Source organism: Choloepus didactylus, chromosome 12 (genome assembly GCF_015220235.1).
Source record: "Choloepus didactylus isolate mChoDid1 chromosome 12, mChoDid1.pri, whole genome shotgun sequence".
Lineage (NCBI taxonomy): Eukaryota > Metazoa > Chordata > Mammalia > Pilosa > Megalonychidae > Choloepus > Choloepus didactylus.
The window spans coordinates 26,582,102-26,602,406 of record NC_051318.1 but is presented as its reverse complement, the minus strand read 5'-3'; the positions used below and the strand labels follow the sequence as shown (position 1 = coordinate 26,602,406).

The following is a 20,305-nucleotide window of genomic DNA, read 5'->3' as shown; positions in this document are numbered from 1 at the left end:
ATGTTCACTTTATTCTGAATGAAAAGCTTCTCTAAATTAAGACCTGTGTACCTCATGGAGGCAGTCTTATGAAACTGACAGAAACAAAAATTCCAATTTTTATTTGTGGAAAATTTATTCATTGTCTTTTATTAAAGATTTGGATTTTTAGCAAACAGTGTAGCACTTTTAAGGAATTTAAAGGCTACTATCATGAAGTGTGAGAAAATGAAATCCTTAGGATTTTGGACAATAGATGTCCCTGAGGGAATCTGAATTCAGTGAATAGCTTTGCTATAGTCTGAGGTCAGAAGAAGTCTGGCCGATCCACATTAATCTTCCTTTTATTCCAAGAGAGTAAACATTTTGAATATACCCTCACCTTCACCCTTCCAAAAGTCAATGTCTCAATTTTTTTAAAATGTAACAAGAATGAGAAAGCAGGCCGATTTAAGTTTTTTTTGCTTCTTCCTTGCAATCTGTCCTCCCATGGTAAATGCTTCTGTATTTTATTCCACATTGTATGTTCCTGAAAGTCTGATTGTACCTTAACAGAATTTTTTCCTTTAGATTAGTTCAGCATGACTGTCTTGCAGTTAACTTAATACAACTGCATTCCAAAGTAACTAAACATTTGGTATTGCCATCTGAAATGGCCTTAAGCAATTTAGACGTCTGCATATTATTTTCCTATAAAGCCATCATTGTGGAAAGTTGTGTTCAGCTCTCCTCCTTGTAATCAAGTAGGCATTAAAATGGATATTATAGAAAACCCACCCATTTGTTCTTCTATACCCATGGACTACTTTAAAGCACTTAATGTCTTACAGATTTTTTATTTCCAAAGACAAGAATAAAGTACCTTTGCTATACACATTGGTTTTCCCTGAAATTACATAGCTTCTTATAATCTTTATAACTTCTTATAATCTTAGAAACTTAGGATTGTTAGGGACTTCATCGTAGAGGCCATTAGGCCCAAACTGGAATTCTGACGACTTCTTTCATAGCATCTATGAGAAGAGGCCAGTTTGCCCTGTCTAGGCCACACCCAGGGACTGGGAGCGAGGCAGCCTGGTCCATTCACACCCTGTGTTGGTTGTTGGAAAGTTCTTCCACATATTGACTGCAAATATGCCTCCCCGATAACATCCCATGCTGCTCTCTGGAGAGCTACAGATCACATCTCAGTGTTAAGGGAACAGAGTTTGGCATCCCAGGCACAGAGAGATTGGAATCCTGGCTCTATCCCATATTTGTTGTGTTTACCTGGAGGAATTTTCTTAGCCTCACTCCACTTCTCTTTCTTTGCATGCAGAAGAGATAATGTTATATTAGGTATCACTTTTTTCAACATTAAATGAGATATATTTTCAACATTAAATGATATTATAGATTGTCTGACACATGGAAGTGCCTTTAAATGGTTCTCACTATTTTTATTTTCAAATCTTACGTTTATTGCTGACATATTAGCAATATCAAAAGGTTTTCACTTACTTGTTTCTCCCAGTTCCCACACATTTTTCTACCTCAGTCTCTCCAGAGATAGTCCTATATTTCTACATCACCTCTTTCCAGAGCCATCAATGCAGTGCTTGTTTTTTTCCTAGGAATTAAATCACAGTCCCAGAAACAATATGTCAATTGATGTTTTCAAAGACTAACCCCACAGGTCTAGATGTTTTTGTCATTATGATGAAAGAATACCAGTGCATCCCCAAATGGATCAGTTAGAGCCACACCCTACAACTCTCTGGAGTTTTGGATCTAGCTCTTTCCCATTGATTTTACCCCAGTCCACCATTGTCCAGCTTGTGTCACGATAGGACTTCATTCAGTTCAAGGATTTTTGCCTTTGGTGTTGCCATTACTGAATTTAGATATCCTTTTTAATATGCGAATAGAGCATTTTAGTACATTCTTATACTGGGTTACATTTATCTTGTTTTATAACCACTCGGATATATACATATTGTGATTTTTGATTGTGTGAGGCCTGTGTTTTTCACACATACTTCTCTCACTGTCCTGTGATTGTGTTCTTTTATGAAGTCATAAGAGGATTTCTAGCACGCCAACACTTGCTTCAGAAAATGAGCTTGAGACAGCAAGAGGTCACTTCCATCAGCAGCTTTCTGCAGAACACAGAGGACCTGGGGCTGAAAACTTATGATGCCCTGGTCATTCAGAATGCTTCTGACATTGCCCGGGAAAATGATCGGCTCCGAAATGAAATGAATAATACCCACCATAAAGAAAAGGTAGAGGCCAGGAACAAACAAGAGGAAGGCACCAAAAGGTAATGATAGATAATATGCAACTTTAATTACCTCTGTCATTGATCCAATGGCGTCATTAGAATTCCGATAGCCCTTAATGCAGAGTTCAATCAAAATAACGACAGTAGTTACTGGAACAGGCATGCCTGCATGTATGGTTTGTTATTTGAAATGTTCTAGCAATTTATAAAAGTACTTTTTTTTTAATGAAAATAGATGGTGTGTGTGTGTGTGTGTGTGTGTGTGTGTATGTTAGTTTAGTCCCATGAGATAATTATTGTTTCACCTACAATATTTGCATAACCTATTGACTCTCTCAAGCACACTCAAAGTTTTAAACCAACTATAGTAGCAAAAAGATATTGTCATCTCGACATTTTTATGCAAGTGTGATGTGTTTAAGGCTGACTTACAGAAACTTCTGGAAATCTGGCAAAAAAGTTAAGAGCCACTCTAAAGACATAAAAGTAGTGAAATCAATAAATGAGATGTATCTATTATATTCCCCTTTTTAAACTGTCTTATTTCTTTGCCAATAAGGAAAGCTTTGGAAAAAAGCCTTTTTATTTAGAAGTTCACTTTTGATGCTGAGCTTGAAATAGAAATGTAGAGACAACATGGTCCTTCCCCGTTTTATCATCCCACCCTCTCCGTGAATGATGAGAACACCTGCACACAGCTCCAGGATGGCAGGAACCTGTTTCCTTTGAATCTTACTTCCCTTGCCAGGGAGATGTTTATACTTCCAAAGGAACTTGATAATGTCTAGTTGTTTCTCATAGAAAATGACTCCTATCTGCCTTTACTTCCCATGTCAAATGATTTTTTATTAAAGTGAAAATGGCAATGTGTCTGGTTAATTAGCTTCAAATATCCCAGTGATTAAATACTGAAAAAAAGATTCCCTTTGTATGGAAAACTGTAATTAAACATTACAGGGAAAACAAATTATCCACTGAGTGCCATGCTTTCATCTTCAGCTATTTCATTTACTACACGGGCATCTGGCTCTGTCTTGTGGTAGATTCCAGCCCTGTTGGTGTTCTGCCATCCAAAGATATAATTATAAAAACAAATGCTTTGGAAACTCCTTGTGAAATGAATGCACTGGCATCTAGCTGGTGCATGATTACATTGACATATAAAGCCAGAAAGAATTTTTTAAACCAGATAACTATTAATTTTATATGACTTCCAGAATAATATTTATTATTTTCTCTGCTGGATCTAAACAGCTACCCTAATTTTTCAATTTGATTATGTATTTATTTGCCTGATATAAAATTAAGTGAAAAATTATTTGTCTATTTATTTATTGAATACCAGCAGTGCACTTGGCATTGGGCAACCCTATAGAGTAACAGAGGCAAAACTAATTCTGCATATAATTAAATAATTGCTGGTAGAATTTAAATGGCAAGGAAGAAAGAGACAGAGTGAAAGCCAAATGTAAATCCTTGGTAGTTTTAAGTAGAGTATATATACTCCTTTTGCAAAGGGAAATAGAGATGAACTCCTAGCATTTGATGCATCAGTAATTCTCTATTAAGATGGATTTCCCAGAAATTATCATTCAGATTGAAATTCTGGTTTTTTGATTTGCTTAATAATCAGAGTGTGAAAAATTCATTCAGTGAATGCCCGCTAGAAAATGTGAAACTACTTAAGAAGTGTTGCATTTTGGTGAGAATTTTAAAAAGTAATGAAAATGAATATCCAGTGCACTCATTTATCATAAAGCAGAAGGCAGAAGAACAGGGCAGTTTTCTGGGGATTCGTTTGTCACCAGAGTACTGCACATACATCCTCCAGCCCCAGCAGGGGCGTGAAGAGACTGTTCACCAAAAAGCTGTTGCTATGATTGCATGAGCAAGTCCATTGTTATCATTTGACTAATGCACCTGGGCATCTCTTCTGTCATGCTGTTTGCATTTTGTTTCCCCTGAAGAGCTGAAGACAAAGGTGGACCCAGGCATTTCTATTCCAGCTCTGTCCCGGTCCCAATGGCAGTGGATGGCCCGGTTCCTTCTCTGGCTGGCTGCTCCACCAGGTCTCCTTCCCTTCACTCCGTGTTCAGCATGGATGACAGCAGTGGCCTGCCATCACCACGGAAACAGCCTCCGCCCAAGCCAAAGAGAGACCCCAACACCCGGCTGAGTGCCTCATATGAGGCCATGAGTGCCTGCTTGTCAGCGGCAGCTAAAGACACAGCTAATGAAGGTTAGCTAAAAGGGAATGAGAAAATAACATTGCTGGGGTTTATTGATGTTCTGACTTCCGGTCTTTAAGTGCCCCATAGCAGTATTATTGCTCTAATATATTTTTAATAGAAAGAAATCCAATTGTTGGCTTGCCAGCGGCTCCTTAATCATTAAATATAAATAGCATTTATTCAAATTTCTGAGCCTCTTAGGGAAAAGCTACTTATGTAACATTTCCTTAACTCCCATAGCCACATCAGCATTAAATGAGCGGCCCCAAACCAAAGCACTTTAAAAAGTCGGTCACGTTACATGTAAATTTTCATTAATTAAAAGATAAAAACTTTCATCAGGCTTTCCTATCATCATAATCTCATTAAAAATTAAACCCACTTGATTCATGCAGAGGAGAATCATTGTGCAGCAAAATTCAGTTCAGGAAACTCTGGAGACTAGATAACCAAAGTTTCTGCAATTATAGTCTAGAACTATTTATGCAAAAAGGGGGAAACCACAATTTATTCTGTCAAATCTCTCATGGGTTACTAGGTGAGAATTACAGATTATTAATTTTTGGAATTGTGAAAACTAGAGGAAGTACTTCTTTATAGAACATTAATTCACTCACCCATTCAGCAGATTTAATTATCACCTGCTATGTGTTAAGCCCTATTCTAGATTCAGGGTGCACAACAGTGAGCAAAACAAACAAAAATATCTGTCCTCATGGAGTTTACATTCTAGCAGGGTATGACAGATGGTAAACACAATAAGCAAGTAAATAAACATACTATTTTAGAAGAAGTTCATTGATGCAGAGAAAAATATACTAGGGTAAAGGATGGGAGTGTAGGGTGGCAAGTTGAAATTCTAGGTAGGCATCACTGGACAATAATATATGAACATAGGATTAAACAAAATCTCCTCAATAAATATGCACTCAAAAACATAAATACGGAGAAACAATAGGATCATCTTTGGGGAAAGATGACCAATACAAGATTACTATGGAAAAACCATAGAACAGAAGCCTAGAGCAATAAATGCATTCTAGTTATCTTCAAAAATACTTTTGATTAGTCTAAAGAAGAGTTATTTAGTAGAATTTTTACAAAAAGAAGATGCTCTCTTAATATAGGTATATTGGTCATGCTATAATAATATTTAAATGAAGGTTTAGAAGAAATTAATAAAAATTTTGGAAGGAGAATCCAAGTGTGTATTTTTAGAATCATGGTAATAAGGACAAAATGAAAGATAAAAAATGACATTAGGAAAATAATCTAGAGGAAAAGTCTTTGACATAGACATAAATAAGGCTCTAGATATGAAATTTGAATCAGACCTCCAAAGAAACAAGGCATTCTAACAATATACTGTACAAACTAGAAGGGGTTATAGTTCACACAAATCATAAATATACTCCTTGAGAAAATGAAAATATCACATTTTCACTATTATTTCTTTCTGACTTCAGTGTTGGATTAATGTTACAGATCTCAAAAAGCTGTGATTAAAGTAAAGATTTTTTGGTAGATTATGAAAGGAAGAATAGTATCTGATATGCTAAGACTAATAAGATAGGAAGAAAGTGAAATAAAGATTCAAAATCTTATGAGAAATTTTAAAGCAATATGAAATAAGGTTAAGAAATGCAGTATATTGTAAATGGAGCGTCATCCAAATTTGAACATGGCAAGCAAGCTCTATAAATTTGGATAAATGGGTCCCAGAATAGCCTGTAAAGTCTGAAAAAGCTTATAGTTTTGTGTCCACATTTAAAGACCAGCAGCCTGAAGTTGAGATATTCTGGGGTAATCAAGTGCCAATTAGTCAAATAGTTGTGAAAGTAGATAAAAAGTTAAGGATAATGCTGAACTCAAAATAGAATTTGAGCTATCTCACATGGGCAACAAAACAAGTCATGTTTTTAAGAAAAAGATACTCAGGAACCATAGGAGATTAAAAAAACAAAAATCAAAATAAAGTGACAGGAAAAAAAATAATGAAAGAAAACAAGAAAAAGTACAAGTCTTTAATCCCTTCCTACTATGGGGAGTTGCAAGCCTCTTAACTCCCTCTGTTTAAAATGCATGATATGATATTATTAGACTTGCAAGATTTTTATGTAAAATTTTCTTTCTTGGAAGCTAATTTCAACTCACATGTGACTATCAAGTGCTTAGAGATAAGTTTGCGCCACTGAGATCCAGCCTGTGAACACATATTTCGGAAGCTTTTAAATTATCTGAGGAACTTTATTTTGTTCTTTTTTAGAATTCATAATTCCTGATACTGATTATTTTACAGCCACCATTACAAAAAAAAAAAAAAAATCTAGAAAGTCTGCTGCTAAAGATGTATTTCTGCATTTGGGGTTATGCTCTAAATATTTATTTAAGGATAAGAGGACTAAACACAAAAACATGCATGATCTGATTGAGTATGTTTTCACGTTAATTTTTATAGCATTGGGAAGTCTGAGTGGGCTAAAGGAGGGGCTTAGCTACTCAATCTGTTAGTGCCCTGGATTTCAAATCATAATCACAAAGGTATATGTGATGAGGCCAGCCTTTAGCAGTGGCCCTAGTCCCATTTATGCAGTTGTGAAAAGTGCCAAAAGGCAGCTGAGTAGGATAAGGATAAAACTGACCTTAGCACCTTAGACATCTTTCTTAGTATGACACAGTTCTAGTGCAATCTAAACCTGTGCTGCCAATACAGTAGCCTCAAGCCATGTGTGGCTATTTAAATGTAAATTAATTAAAATGAAATAGCATTAAAATTCCAATTTCTCCATCACACTAGTCACATTTTCAATACTCAGTGGCCACATGTGGCTATACCGTGTAGGGTTTTCCGTCATCACAGAAAGTTCCACTAGACAAAACTGATTCTAAACCCATGTTTTTACCACAGGTGCATTACTGAGCTTTTTGCACCTAGTCACACTTCATGAATTATCTTCACTTCTGTAAAAAGAGGAGAAGAAAATCTGATCACTCTTTAAAATGCTTTGTGAACTCTTGGCTTCATAAGAACAAGGACCATAACTTAGGTTAGTTTATTATTTGAGCCTCTCCTTTTGGCATGTTAAAAAATGAAGTTCATATTCTTTTCCTTTGCAAATAAAGTAGCTAATCAATTCAGGTGGTTAGAGAGTAAAAGGAGATCGCAGTGGAGAGCAAGACCCGAGTAACTATTGACTAGGTCACATTAAAGTCGTTATCTTTGTGTCTAGTCTTGTTCTGAAAACAATTCATTAACCCTATGCCTTTTCCTATAGATTCTCATCCAATAAACATGGTTATAGTAAAGCATGACAGTAAAGTGGGATGATTTTTTTTTCATTACCTTTGTGCCTGTAACGCATGAAACAATTTTATGGGCCAGTAAATTTAACACTGTTTGCAAACTATTAAAAAGCCTAAGCCAACTGTTTGTAAGTACCATTTTTTAAAAGTCTAGGGCTGCTATTTAAAAAGACTGCAAGGAAAGAGAAGGAAAGGACCCAGGATTCACTTTCTCTTTGCTAGGACTCTCCCAGCTAGAGTAGTCTTCTGGAGAGCCAAGTCTCTATCCCAAGGTGTAGACTTTCTCACAAACAAGGTTAAAATTTTTGCTCAATTGTCTCCCGATTTGAGGTTAAATATGTCAGCAATTTATGTGGGCTCAAGTCCCAGCTTCCTTACTGTCTGTGTGACCTTGCAGAAGTGACTCAGTATTTCTTAGTTCAAATGCCTCAAATGGCAAGGACAGTAAAATCTACATCAACTGCTATTTGTGAGAAATAAATAAGGTAATGCTTGTAAAATCCTATTGTCTGGGGCACAACAAGCACTAGCAAAATTATACAGCTAGCTATATGCCTCTTGTTACCTAAACCCTTTGACAAGCCTCAGTTTCCTAAATGGTGAAATGGATACTAAAGCCTGAGGTGTGGGATTTGAGGTCAAACAATGATGTCTGTCATGCAGTCCCTGGCTCACAATGAATGCTACTCACAGTGAAATTGCAAAAGGCATTTTTTTGGCAGTTCTAGCCTCTGCCATTTTACTCTTCTTTAGTATGATTCCATACTCACTGTCCCTTCAGACTCCATGCCTCATGCCCTTAGAAATAACACCAAAATGAATATATATTTTTTAAAGCGTTCTGTACAACTCTACCTTCCACAAAATGCAGTTTACAGGTATAGATACAAGAATAGTTCAATTCTGTGACTTAATTAAGAATCTCTGTTTTTTTGTTCATTTTTTTAGTTCTCTTATTTATATCTTTATCCTAGAACAGTGCTTGACATCTAGTAGGCACTCCGTAAATAAGTATTGAACAAATAAATAAATGTTATAGAAATATAATTCTTTCTGCTCTTTTCATTAAAACCAAATCAGCTTCTTCTCAATCAATCAAAATGAGCACAATTTGAAGAGGTACAAAATGTGCCCTTGAGATTTGGGAGATTGGATTTGGGCAAAATTTCTTAAGCAGGGGCCCTTTTGAAACGTTTTCTTCTATTACCTGAAATTTGACAGAAATGAAGTCTTCTGTGAACCCTGTTCCGAGAAATGTGTCACTGGAAATAACAAGGAACATGATTGCACAGTTTCACAACCTGTGACGCATTTGTTCATTCAACAAATATTAATTAAGTGGTATTCCAGGAGCCTGGTTCCTCCATGAGGATCTCAGAAACCAGTGGGGGAGATAAATGTGTAAACAAATTATGAGATAAGCCTAAGGACATCAGTACGATCAGGATGCTGTAGAACACGGAGGGAAAAATGACTAATCCTCTGTAGAAACTGGGGAGGGGTCAGAAAGGACATTTAGGCAGCCTCATGAATATAGAATGCAAACAATAGGCAAAGATGGGTGGAGAAAAGGTAAAAATATTATCTGAATGGATCTTCCCACCAAAATAAAAGGTAATAATGATGTTCCAATATATTACATCTCAGTCCAAATTGTAGCTAAATTTTAAATCCATACTGCATTCACTTACTCATACTGCCAGTAGGTGAGCCATCCAGCTAGGCAGCATTTATTTAACCATCTCTTACGTGCTTGGTCCTGTGCCAGGTACTCAGTTTGCTCAGAAACCATGCAAAATCACACTTGAAGAATTGGAACATGGAAGATACTTGCATACATATCTTCCTAATGAAAAAGCTTCTAATTCCTTTTTTTCTCTTAGATTAAATAGGTAGGTGTCTTGTTCTCAGTGGTATGCTAGAACAGATGTATCACAAAAGATAGGCTTACGAGTCACCTGACATGACTTAGCAAAAACTTCAAAAGGAAAGTTTCATTCTTGTTCAAGAAAATTTTCACCTACTGGCAGAAATTAAAAATGACACAAGTCCCTATGTCATTGCATGATAACTCAGATAAGAGTCAAGATTATGAACTGATGATAAGGCTCAAGAATTTAAGTGTCTAACCATAAGTTACCCTGATGACACTAGAACTTGACCTAAAGATGTGCTTTGATCATGGACTGTCTTCCTGACTCCATTTCATTGATGTTACCAAGTAATTGGAACTTTTTCCTCCATAAATCTTAGGACAAAAAAAAATGTTAAGAAATCTCTTAATATAAACTCATTTTTAATAATCCTTAAACTTAAATCTTTATTGGTAAATGAGCATTTTTTTTTCAGTCACTCTATACTCGATTTAGTATTCTGAAATTTATATTATGACTCTACTTAAATGCATTCCCTTATAGGCCTTGGCTTTCTTTTTTCTTTTTTTTTTAATTAAATTCAGTTTTACTAAAATATACTCACATACCATACAATCATCCATGGTGTACAATCAGCTGTTCATGGTACCATCAGATAATTATGCATTCATCATCCCAATCTATTTTGGAACATTTTCCTTATATCAAAAAAAATCAGAATAAGAATAAAAAATAAAAGTAAAAAAGAACACCAAATCATCCCCCCCATCCCATCCTATTTTTCATTTAGTTTTGTCCCCATTTTTCTACTCATCCATCCATACACTAGATGAAGGGAGTGTGATCCACAAGGCTTTCTCAATCATACTGTCACCCCTTGTAAGCTACATTGTTATACAATCATCTTCAAGAGTCAAGGCTACTGGATTGGAGTTTGACAGTTTCAGGTATTTACTTCTAGCTATTCTGATACATTAAAACCTGAAAAGTGTTAGCTATATAGTGCATAAGAATGTCCACCAAAGTGACCTCTCGACTCCATTTGAAATCTCTCAGCTACTAAAACTTTGTTTCATTTCACATCCCCCTTTTGGTCAAGAAGATACTCTCAATCCCACAATGTCAGGTCCAGATTCATCTCTGGGAGTCGTATCCTGCGTTGCCAGGGAGATTTACACCCCTGGGAATCAGGTCCGGCGTAGTGGGGAGGTCAGTGAGTTCACCTGCAGAGGTGGCTTAGCTAGAGAGATAGAGAGCCACATCTGAGCAACAAAGAGGCACTCAGGGGAAGACTCTTAGGCACAATTATATGCAAGTTTAGTCTCTCCTTTGCAGTAACAAGCTTCGTAAGGGCAAGTACCATGATAGAGGGCTCAGCACATCAAACCGCCAGTCCTCAATGTTTGTGAGAACATCAGCAACCATCCAAGTGAGGAAGTCCAACACTTCCACATTTCCCCCCAGCTCCTCAGGGGGGCCCTGCATATATATTTTTATTCTCCACCCAAATTACTTTGGGATGTGTTGCTATTTCACACTAACCTATGCAAACCTACAGTCTCACTTCCTATTAAAAGTTCCATGTAATTATGGTATTTGAACAAACTATGCGAGTTACTTGTTTAGGAAATCTAGATCTTGCACCAACTAAACATCTCTTTCCTTGGTCTCACATGGAATTTGAAGTTTTAAAATGCAGTCAGTATTGTCCTTTACCTTTTGGCCCAATTTTCCCTAGTCTTAACCAGATCTGCTTCATTCATACCTCTAATTGAAGTCTGGGCTCTTTTTCAGCTTTTTTTTTTTTTTTTTTAGTAATTGCTGTATGTGTTAATACTAACATTCATATCTGCTGAGCTCTAGTTCTGAGTTTCAGGTGTCACACAGATACCCAGTGTTCCAGAGACCAACCAGGATATACACAAAGGGATCAGCATCTCAGAGTTTGGAGATAGCCATTACAATTCAGGAATAGATTGACTGCTGTAAGAGCTTACAATCTAGGGACTATTACAATAATTGTTCCCTTGTTAGGCTGTGTTCTAAGATTCAATTCTGAGTTTACACGTTGTAGTTAGTCCATATTGGTGATGCATTATAGTGTTTGCCTTTGTTTCTGGCGTACTTTACTCAAAATGCTGTCTACAGGATCCATTCACCTCGTTGAGTGTCGCACGGCTTCACTCCTTGTAGTTGCTCAATATTCCACTGTATGCATACACCACAGTTCACCATTCTGTTCTTCAGTCAATGTACCCTTAGGCCACCTCTACCCATTGCAAATCATGCATACTGCCTCCATAAACACCAGTGTGCAAATGTCCATTCATGTCTCTGCTCTCAGATCTTCCTATTACATACCCCATAATGAGGTTGCAGGACCTTATGGCCCCACATACTTAGCTTTTGGCGGAACCACCACGCTGACGGTCCAGAAAGGCTACACGCTTCTGCCTCCTCATCAACAGTAGATAGGTACATCCCTCTCTCCATGTTTTCTCCATCACTTTTACACCTATTTATATTTTTTCCTACAATTTTATAGAGATATATTCACATACCATACATTTATCCACAGTGTACACTCAATTGTTCATGGTATCATCATAAAGTTGTACATTTATCACTGCAATTATGCACTTGAACATATTGATTACTACAAAAAAAGTTTTTTTTTGGCAAATAATAAAAAAGATAATAAAAAGAAAAATAAAATGTCATACAGTATAATATAATAGTAAGGACAGAAAATAACACGACTACCAAGAATCCCATATTCCTCCCTTATATCCCCCCTCATACACAAGGTAAATGAGCTTTTAGTGCACACACACATACATGGCACCAAAGCAAATTAGACTTTAATTATCTAATTGTGGTATTCTAAGTTTTGTTTATGAACAATGAAGATTTCTGATCCCCACTTCCAGAGATTCTAATTTAGTATTATGGAATGTGACAGGAAACTGTGCTATCTGCGTTATCAATAAACAACCCAGGTGATCTGATATTGCTGAACCACAGACCACTTTAAGGAACCCTGCTAAGCACCCATGATTCATTTCTGGTTGTGTAGTTATAATAGTAATAATAATGATAACATCTTACCTTATTGAATGTTGTGTGTCAGGCAATATGCTAAGTATCTTCTATCCTTAGAACATCCTTTGAAGTAGTACTATCATTAAGACCCCTATATAGATAAGGATATCAAGTTATCATGTATAAGGTCATGCAGCTTGTACAAGATCACAAAGCCAAGCTTTGGATCCCGGCAGTCAGACTCTAGAAACCAGTCCTCTTGACTGCCTAACAGGCCATACCACCTATATTTATAATATTTTAATACAAAAAAAAAGTGCTTCTCTTGCATCTCAAACAAACTTTAAGGTACTATTGTATCAGTTGTCAATTGATGCTTAACCAAACACCCCCAAATTCATGGCTTCGAAAAAACAACAATCATTTTATTATTATTTCTCAGGTTCTGAGGATGAACTGGGCTCAGCTGGATGGTTCTCACTTAAAGTCTCTCTTGAAGCTGCAGGTAAATGATGCCTGGGGCTGGAGACATCTGAAAGCTGGCCCCTCATGTCTGGTGGCTCAGACATCTGAGCACTAGGGCTCCTTGGGTATCTCTCTCCATATATGTGATCTCCCAACATGGTTTCTGGAATGGCAGCTTCAAGTTTGCTGGACTTCTTACGTGGGGGACCAAGGTTTCAAAATCCCGTGCTCCAGGAGAGAGAAAGCCAGGCAGATGCTTGTCCGGCGCTTTCTCCGCCTCGCCTCGAGTCCTCGGTCGGCCGGCGATGGGGACCAGAGAGATAAGGGGAGAGAGGGTGCGGACAATGTCTTACCCGACGCACTCGTGATCACTCTGGACTCGCAGCAGTGAAGCATGTAGGCTTTTAATGGAACTAGGCAATCATCCTCTTTACAGGTTCCGCCCGGGGCAAGACGCCTCGGGGGAGAACAACCTCGATGCGGCCGTCAGGCGCGGCTCCTTGTGGGCTGTCTCCCCGAGCTCTGCCCGGGAACTTTCTTATAAACCTTACGTATATCCAATGGGCAAACGCCACGCATACAAGCATGATTGGTGAATACAGAGGGTTGTCACATACATCACAAAGCGGAAGCAGGATGTGGGCGCCATCTTTGCACCACTCGATGGGCGGGGGGAACTCAAGGGCAGGCTGCAGCTTGTCTACTAGGCCTAATCCGGAATGTGGCTGCTCACATCTCCCCCTTTTTGTTTTTATTTTGATGCCCCAGTGTCTCCAGTGATGAATGTGCTCCCGTGGACCTAGATGGCCCACAACGTATGTTTTGGTGCTTTGGGGAGTCTGGACTAGGTCCCGGCCATACTGCGGCGGGGCCTCTGGCACCGACCAGAATGCTCACTTCATATAGAGACCGGAGAGCCCATGAGCTGGAAACCATGTGGCTCTCCTTGCAGTACTCAGTCTCGCAACTGGGGGACAAGAGGGTTAGGAGAACGGTAGCCAGTGTCGAGGGCGTCACTAGGTGTCTCTGTGCAATGGCAGGGGTCCCGTCTGGCCACAACTAGGACTCTGCCCAAGAGATCTACCTGAGACAAAAATAGGACCACTGGTGCCGATTATTTATATCCGGGATTTTGCCAAATACTTAGCTGCGAACCTTGCCCCCAAATGCCCCGCTTCGAGTGGTTGGGATGGGTGCTGGGCAGAGGGACTATAGTCATCAGGAGGGTTACAGGCAGAGGACATGGCCATCATGGCGGTAACGCGCAATTGCTGCTGTTTTTGAAACAGACGCTCCAGCAAGCTCTTAACAATGATCAAACCTACTAATAACCCCACAGCAAGGAGAACCCAGTTCGTCAGATTAGGCCAGGAGAGCCAGGATGTGACTGTGCTCCACAACTCCCCCAGTTTTTCCTTTAAAGTAGACAGATCGAATGTCACGGGCTGTAACTTAATGCCCCCGATTCTATCTAGACTGGACTCCACCTGCAGGGTAAGATTCTGAAATTCAGGGAGATAAGTATTCTTCAGCCAATCAGAGATCTTTTGAATATTAACAGTTGTGTTGGCTCTGGTAGGAGTGACACAGATTTTTGACCAGAGCCATCGGGCATCACATGCTTGCCCAATCACTTCCCAGAGCACGTCTATCTCTTGGCCGAGTTCCTGTATCTCAAGCTGCAGGCTTTGAATGGCCTGTGAATTCAGTTGCAACATTTTGCCGTGGGCCTGTATAGCCTTTCGAGTGGCGTTGGCAAGTTCGTTAACACTTTCCATGGTTAAGGCGAGTTCCCCGGTAGAGAGGGACAAACCAGGAGGGAAAAAGGTTCAATATCCCAGGCCCTCTTCCCGGGCTGTTGGGGAGTGGTTGGCGCCACCGACATCATCTGACCGCTCATTACGCGAGTCGAGGGCTGGATCCAACAGGTCACGTTGGGGGTTCGACGACTTATCCGGCTGCAGTTCTTTGGTATTCTCAGGCGGCTGCACGGTTCTCACCAATCTCTCCGGCACCCACACTGGCTGACGTCCTAGTTCCTGGGGAAAGACACAAACAGAGCCTCTGGCCCAGCTGAGCACTGGGTCAGGGCCTTTCCACTGCCCCGTTAAAACATCCTTCCAACGGACCAGGCCTCTATGTAGAGGACCTGGGGTGGTATGTTGCAGGGCAGGTGTCATGGTCGATGTGTTTTCATTTAAATAATTGTATGTAAATAGGGCAGCAGACAATTGGGCCCTGGGGGACAGACCATGACCTATTCCCTCCTTTTGCTTTTGCAATAGTTCTTTAATGGTCCTATGCGCTCTCTCGATGACACCCTGCCCCTGAGGGTTGTATGGGATGCCATGTTTTAGGTTAACTTCCATAACATCACAAAACTTTTGAAAAGCTTTGCTAACGTAAGCCGGGCCGTTGTCTGTCTTCAAAATTTTTGGCTTACCCCATGTTGCCCAAGCTGCAAGGCAGTGCGCAATAACCTGATGGACCTTTTCTCCTGTCTCGGCAGAGGCAAACATCACCTGAGAATAGGTATCAACTGACACATGCAAGTATTTGACCTTACCAAACTCGGGAAAATGAGTGACATCCATCTGCCAAATGTCTCCCGGGACGAGTCCTTTAGGGTTTACCCCTATTGAGGGGATAGCCCTAAGAGTAGCACAACTTCCGCAGGCGCGGACTATGTCCCTAGCTATTGCTCGTGGTATACTGAATCGCCTAGCCAGGGTACCCGCATTAATGTGGAACCTGCTGTGGAATTCGCGGGCTTGTTGGTATGGTGTCAGCACGGGAAAAACATGCGGCTGCCGAGTAGCCATGTCCACTAAATGGTTACCGTGTGCCATGGGGCCAGGTAAGCCCGTATGAGCCCTAACATGAACTATATGAAAGGGGTGCTGTCTCGCGAGAATCGCCTTCTGAAGCTCGAGAAAGAAGGTGCTTACTGTGGAGGAACCCTTTATAATGCCCACGACTTCCAAAATTTGCAGAGAATTAACAACATAGATGGAATCAGAGACAATATTCAGGGGGTCTGGAAACTCTTTCAAAACCGTGGAGACGACCTGCAGTTCGACCCACTGAGGTTTGAGTGGCTGAAAAAGAACAGTTTTGGGAGCATCTCCTTCCACACAATATGCTCCTACACCGGAGCTGGAACCATCAGTGTACACAGTGAGGGCGCCCTTAATTGGTCTAGGCGACGTGACCCTGGGAAAAATCACCGGGTGTCGGGTGACAAACTGTAGAAGGGGGTCTTTGGGGTACTGATTATTGATACATCCCGAAAAGGTGCATCGGAGAATGGCCCATTGATCTATACACCCAGTAAGCACCTCAAGCTGCTGAGAAGAATAAGGCACCCTGAGGTTTTTGGGCTGCAGACCAAAATGTTGTACTGCCTGTTTAATGGCCTGTAGGGCCAGTTCAGCGACTGCAGTGGGATAATGTTCTAAAATCCTTTTAGGGGAAACTCCGGGGTGAATCCAGAGTAATGGTCCCCGTTGCCATAGCACTGCGGTGGGCTGTGATTCTGTCGGTAGAAGACAGGCATCAAAGGGCTCACTGGGGTTCACTCTTTTCAATGCAGCACTACTGAGCGCTTGCTCTACTTGGTACAGTGACTGCCTCGCTGCAGGGGTAAGGTATCTTGGTGAAGCCAGATCCGAGTCCCCTTTCAGCAACTCGAATAAGGGCATTAAATCTGCATTGGGTAATTTCAAATATGGGCGGATCCAGTTTATGTCCCCCATAAGCCTCTGCATGTCATTTAGGGTATGAATCCTGTCTAGTCTGAGTGTAACCCTCTGGGGTGAGATGTGGGTAGGCGTGAGCCTTGCTCCCAAAAAGGTGACAAGCTCGGTCATCTGTATTTTTTCCGGGGCCACTTCTAAGTTGGCTTCTCGGAGTGTTAGAACTAAATGTGCTAATGTGGTCCTAAGGAGGTCTACTTGTCCATGGGTCAACAGGATGTCATCCATGTAATGGAGGATCCTTACTTGGGGAAAAAGCTGGCGGGTACTGGCTAATTTTTCAGCCACGTACAACTGGCACATGGTAGGGCTATTAGCCATGCCCTGAGGCAAAACCGTCCATTCAAAACGACGACAGGGCTCCTCCTGATTTAGGGAGGGCACAGTGAAAGCAAATTTTGGGGTATCCTCGGGGTGAAGTGGGATAGAAAAGAAACAATCTCTAATATCTATAATAAAGACAGGCCACCGCTCTGGCAGAGTTGAGAGAAGGGGCAGTCCCATCTGGACAGGCCCTAGGGGCTCCATGCAATTATTGATGGCCCTTAAATCATGTAATAGCCTCCACGTGCCTGATTTTTTCTTGATGACGAAGATAGGGGTGTTCCAGGGTGACGTGGAGGGAACGATGTGCCCCCTCTCCAGCTGATCTGACACTAAGGCGTGCAATGCTGAAAGTTTCTCCTGAGGCAAGGGCCACTGAGGTACCCAGACTGGGACCTTAACTTTCCATGTTAACTTTATGGGTGTAGGCGGGTATGCACCCTCAGTGGCCCCTAGGAAAACCCCAAGCCTCGTCTACCGGGGTTAGGGTCAGTCTGAACGGGCTTCACGCGCCCTTGCAAGGAGGCTCCCAGCCCCCTGCCCGGGACATATCCCATTCTATTCAGCAACTGTTTAGAAGTTGGAGAGTAACCAGTGGTTAAAGTCACGTCCATTTGAGCTAGAATATCTCTTCCCCATAACGAAACAGGCAGGGCCAGCACATAAGGCTGAAAACTGCCTTGATGCCCTTCCTCATCCTCCCAATGGAGAGTAATGGCGCTCACCATGGGCGCTGAGATTTGGCCGATCCCTCTGATGGTGTCTTCCGCTTGGTTCGTTGGCCAAGCGGGGGGCCAATCTTGCTGTCTTATAATCGACCTATCGGCTCCAGTATCTAACAGACCTAGGAAGGCTCGGCCTTGTACTTTAAGAGTCAGCATGGGTCGAGACTCCAGGGACATTTGAAGACCCTCAAAAACCTCTCCGGAGGATCCAAATCCTTTATTCCCCCTCTGTCCTGGCTTGCTTGGAAAGACTGAATGCAGGCTGGGCAAAAGCAGAAGCTGCGCCAACTTATCACCCTCTGCAATGACCAGAGTACCCTGCAGAGACTGTACCATAATCTGGACATGGCCTGTGAAATCTGAGTCTACAATACCTGGTATAACTGTTAACCCTTTTAGGGCTGTGGATGCTCTCCCTATTAAGAGCCCCACCGTTCCTGCTGGTAAGGGCCCCTTGAAGGAGGTCCCCACTAATTGGACTCCCATGGCGGGGGTTAGTACGAGTCTGGAGGTGGCACAGAGGTCCAATCCTGCTGATCCGGGAGATGCGCGGGTCTGGATGGGAGCCGCATCGCCCGCTGGTGTGTTTGGGGGCCCACCGCAAGGGTGGACCCCCTCTGCCCGTTTTTTGAATCCTGTTCGGGGCGGCCAGAAAGGCGTACTCCCTGCGCGCTGAAGACTGACTTACAGTCCTCTGCGCGATGAGGCCCCTTGTAGCAGCGGCCGCACAGCTTAATGGCCGCACGCGGTCCGCGGAGGTGCTGAACGGCGGGCGGTTGATCTTTATTAGGGCAATCTCTCCTAAAATGTCCTGACTGGCCACAGCCATAGCACCTTTTTGGCCTTGCCCCCAAGGCTCCGGGGTCCTTTGCGGTTACCTGTAGGGAGCTGGCTAGCATAGCAGCCAACCCTGCATTAGTTAACGGGCTACCAGCGTCTCTGCAAAGCCGAACCCATTCTGTCAAGCTCTTCCCCTTATTCTGTGCCAGGATAACCTTACATTCCCTATTGCATTGCTCAAAAATCATCTGCTTTACTACAGTTTCCGCTACCCCTGGATCTGAGAAGATTCTCTCAGCCGCAGTCTGCATCTTTGCCACAAAATCCACAAAAGGTTCTGTGGGACCCTGGTGAATGCCGCTGAGTGAGGCCTGGGCTTCTCCCTCTCCTGTCAACTTTTTCCATGCCCCTATGAAACAGCGGAAAATTTGGGCGTAAACTTCCTGGGGGTATCCTGTCTGATTTTGGGCGTGAGCACCTTTCCCTAACAACATATCTACATTCCACCCGCCGTGCCTCCCCGCCGCATTCCTCGCTGCCTGCTCCTCAGCTAACTCCTCAAACCACGCTTTCCAATCGATAAACCGGCCGGGTGGCAAGCAGGAGCGAGCCAGCTGAAGGATATCAGCAGGTGTATGATTTAGGGTGGAGAGGTTCTCAACCATGTTCAGGGTGTAAGGGGCGTTGGGGCCGTACTGATGTACGGCTTGCCTCAGCTCCTTCAAGAGCTTGTAATCATAGGATTCATGCAGATTACGACCTTGGTGATTGATGATGACTGGGAACATTTCGGAGACCGGTTCGGGCTCGAGCGGTTGATAGCCGCCCAAAATGCCAAAAGGTCTGAATGTGGTAAAGGGGCTCCACTTCCAAAAATGCCTCCTATTGTCATTTGAGGGTGAAGGGCCCGGAGGGTCCACGTAGTCGGGCGGGGGTTCTGGGTGTTGCGAGGGGGGGTCATGGTCTCTACTCGTCATGGCCACTAGAGGGAGTCCTGTACAAGGGCCCCTTGCGGAGTCGGTTAAACCGTCCACCGGATGCAGGTGCTTCCTTAGGGGCGCAACGGTCGTTGCCGGTGGGGCAGAGGGCCGCGTGGGTGAGATAGGGGGTGCCTCTAGATCAATCAGCGGAGGCGCTTCCGGTCCCTCGTCTGCCTCGCTTTCAGAATCTGAGTCAGAACTATCAGAACTAGTACTCGACTCTGGCGGCTTGCCCTTATGGGTGCCCTCCGCGGATGAAACGGACTGAGTTTCTTGGAGCGCATGTCGCACCTGCAACAAGGCAGCAGGCGTGGTCAGGCCCATGGCCGATTCCAGCTCAAGTACAGCACGAACAGTCTCCCATATAAGGACCAGGACTGGGTCCAGACAAATGCCCGTTTGGCGCGCTCGGTCTATATCACGGCCAAGTTTCATCCAAGAGGGCAGGTTGAGGCTGCCAGAGCAGGGAAACCAGGGGGCAAAAGTGGCCACATCATCAAGGAATCATTGGAGAGAACTTTTCTTAACTGAGATACCCCGCTGCTTCAAAAGGGTCTTTAAGGGGGTTAATAGGGGTGAGCTTT

At 42.2% G+C, this 20,305-nt stretch overlaps 1 protein-coding gene and 1 long non-coding RNA gene across 3 annotated transcripts in view; one reads left to right on the top strand and one right to left on the bottom strand.

The window, feature by feature from the left end:
• LOC119507295 overlaps positions 1-20,305 on the bottom strand; it is a 175,582-nt gene that overhangs the window by 48,590 nt on the left and 106,687 nt on the right. The window lies entirely within an intron of this gene.
• The window catches only part of MYO16 (myosin XVI), a 580,757-nt gene that overhangs the window by 488,875 nt on the left and 71,577 nt on the right, over positions 1-20,305 (top strand). Inside the window, exons 30-31 of the mRNA XM_037800457.1 lie at positions 2,035-2,281; positions 4,210-4,481. Coding sequence (XP_037656385.1) covers positions 2,035-2,281; positions 4,210-4,481 — 519 coding nt within the window. The remainder of the gene's footprint in view (positions 1-2,034; positions 2,282-4,209; positions 4,482-20,305) is intronic.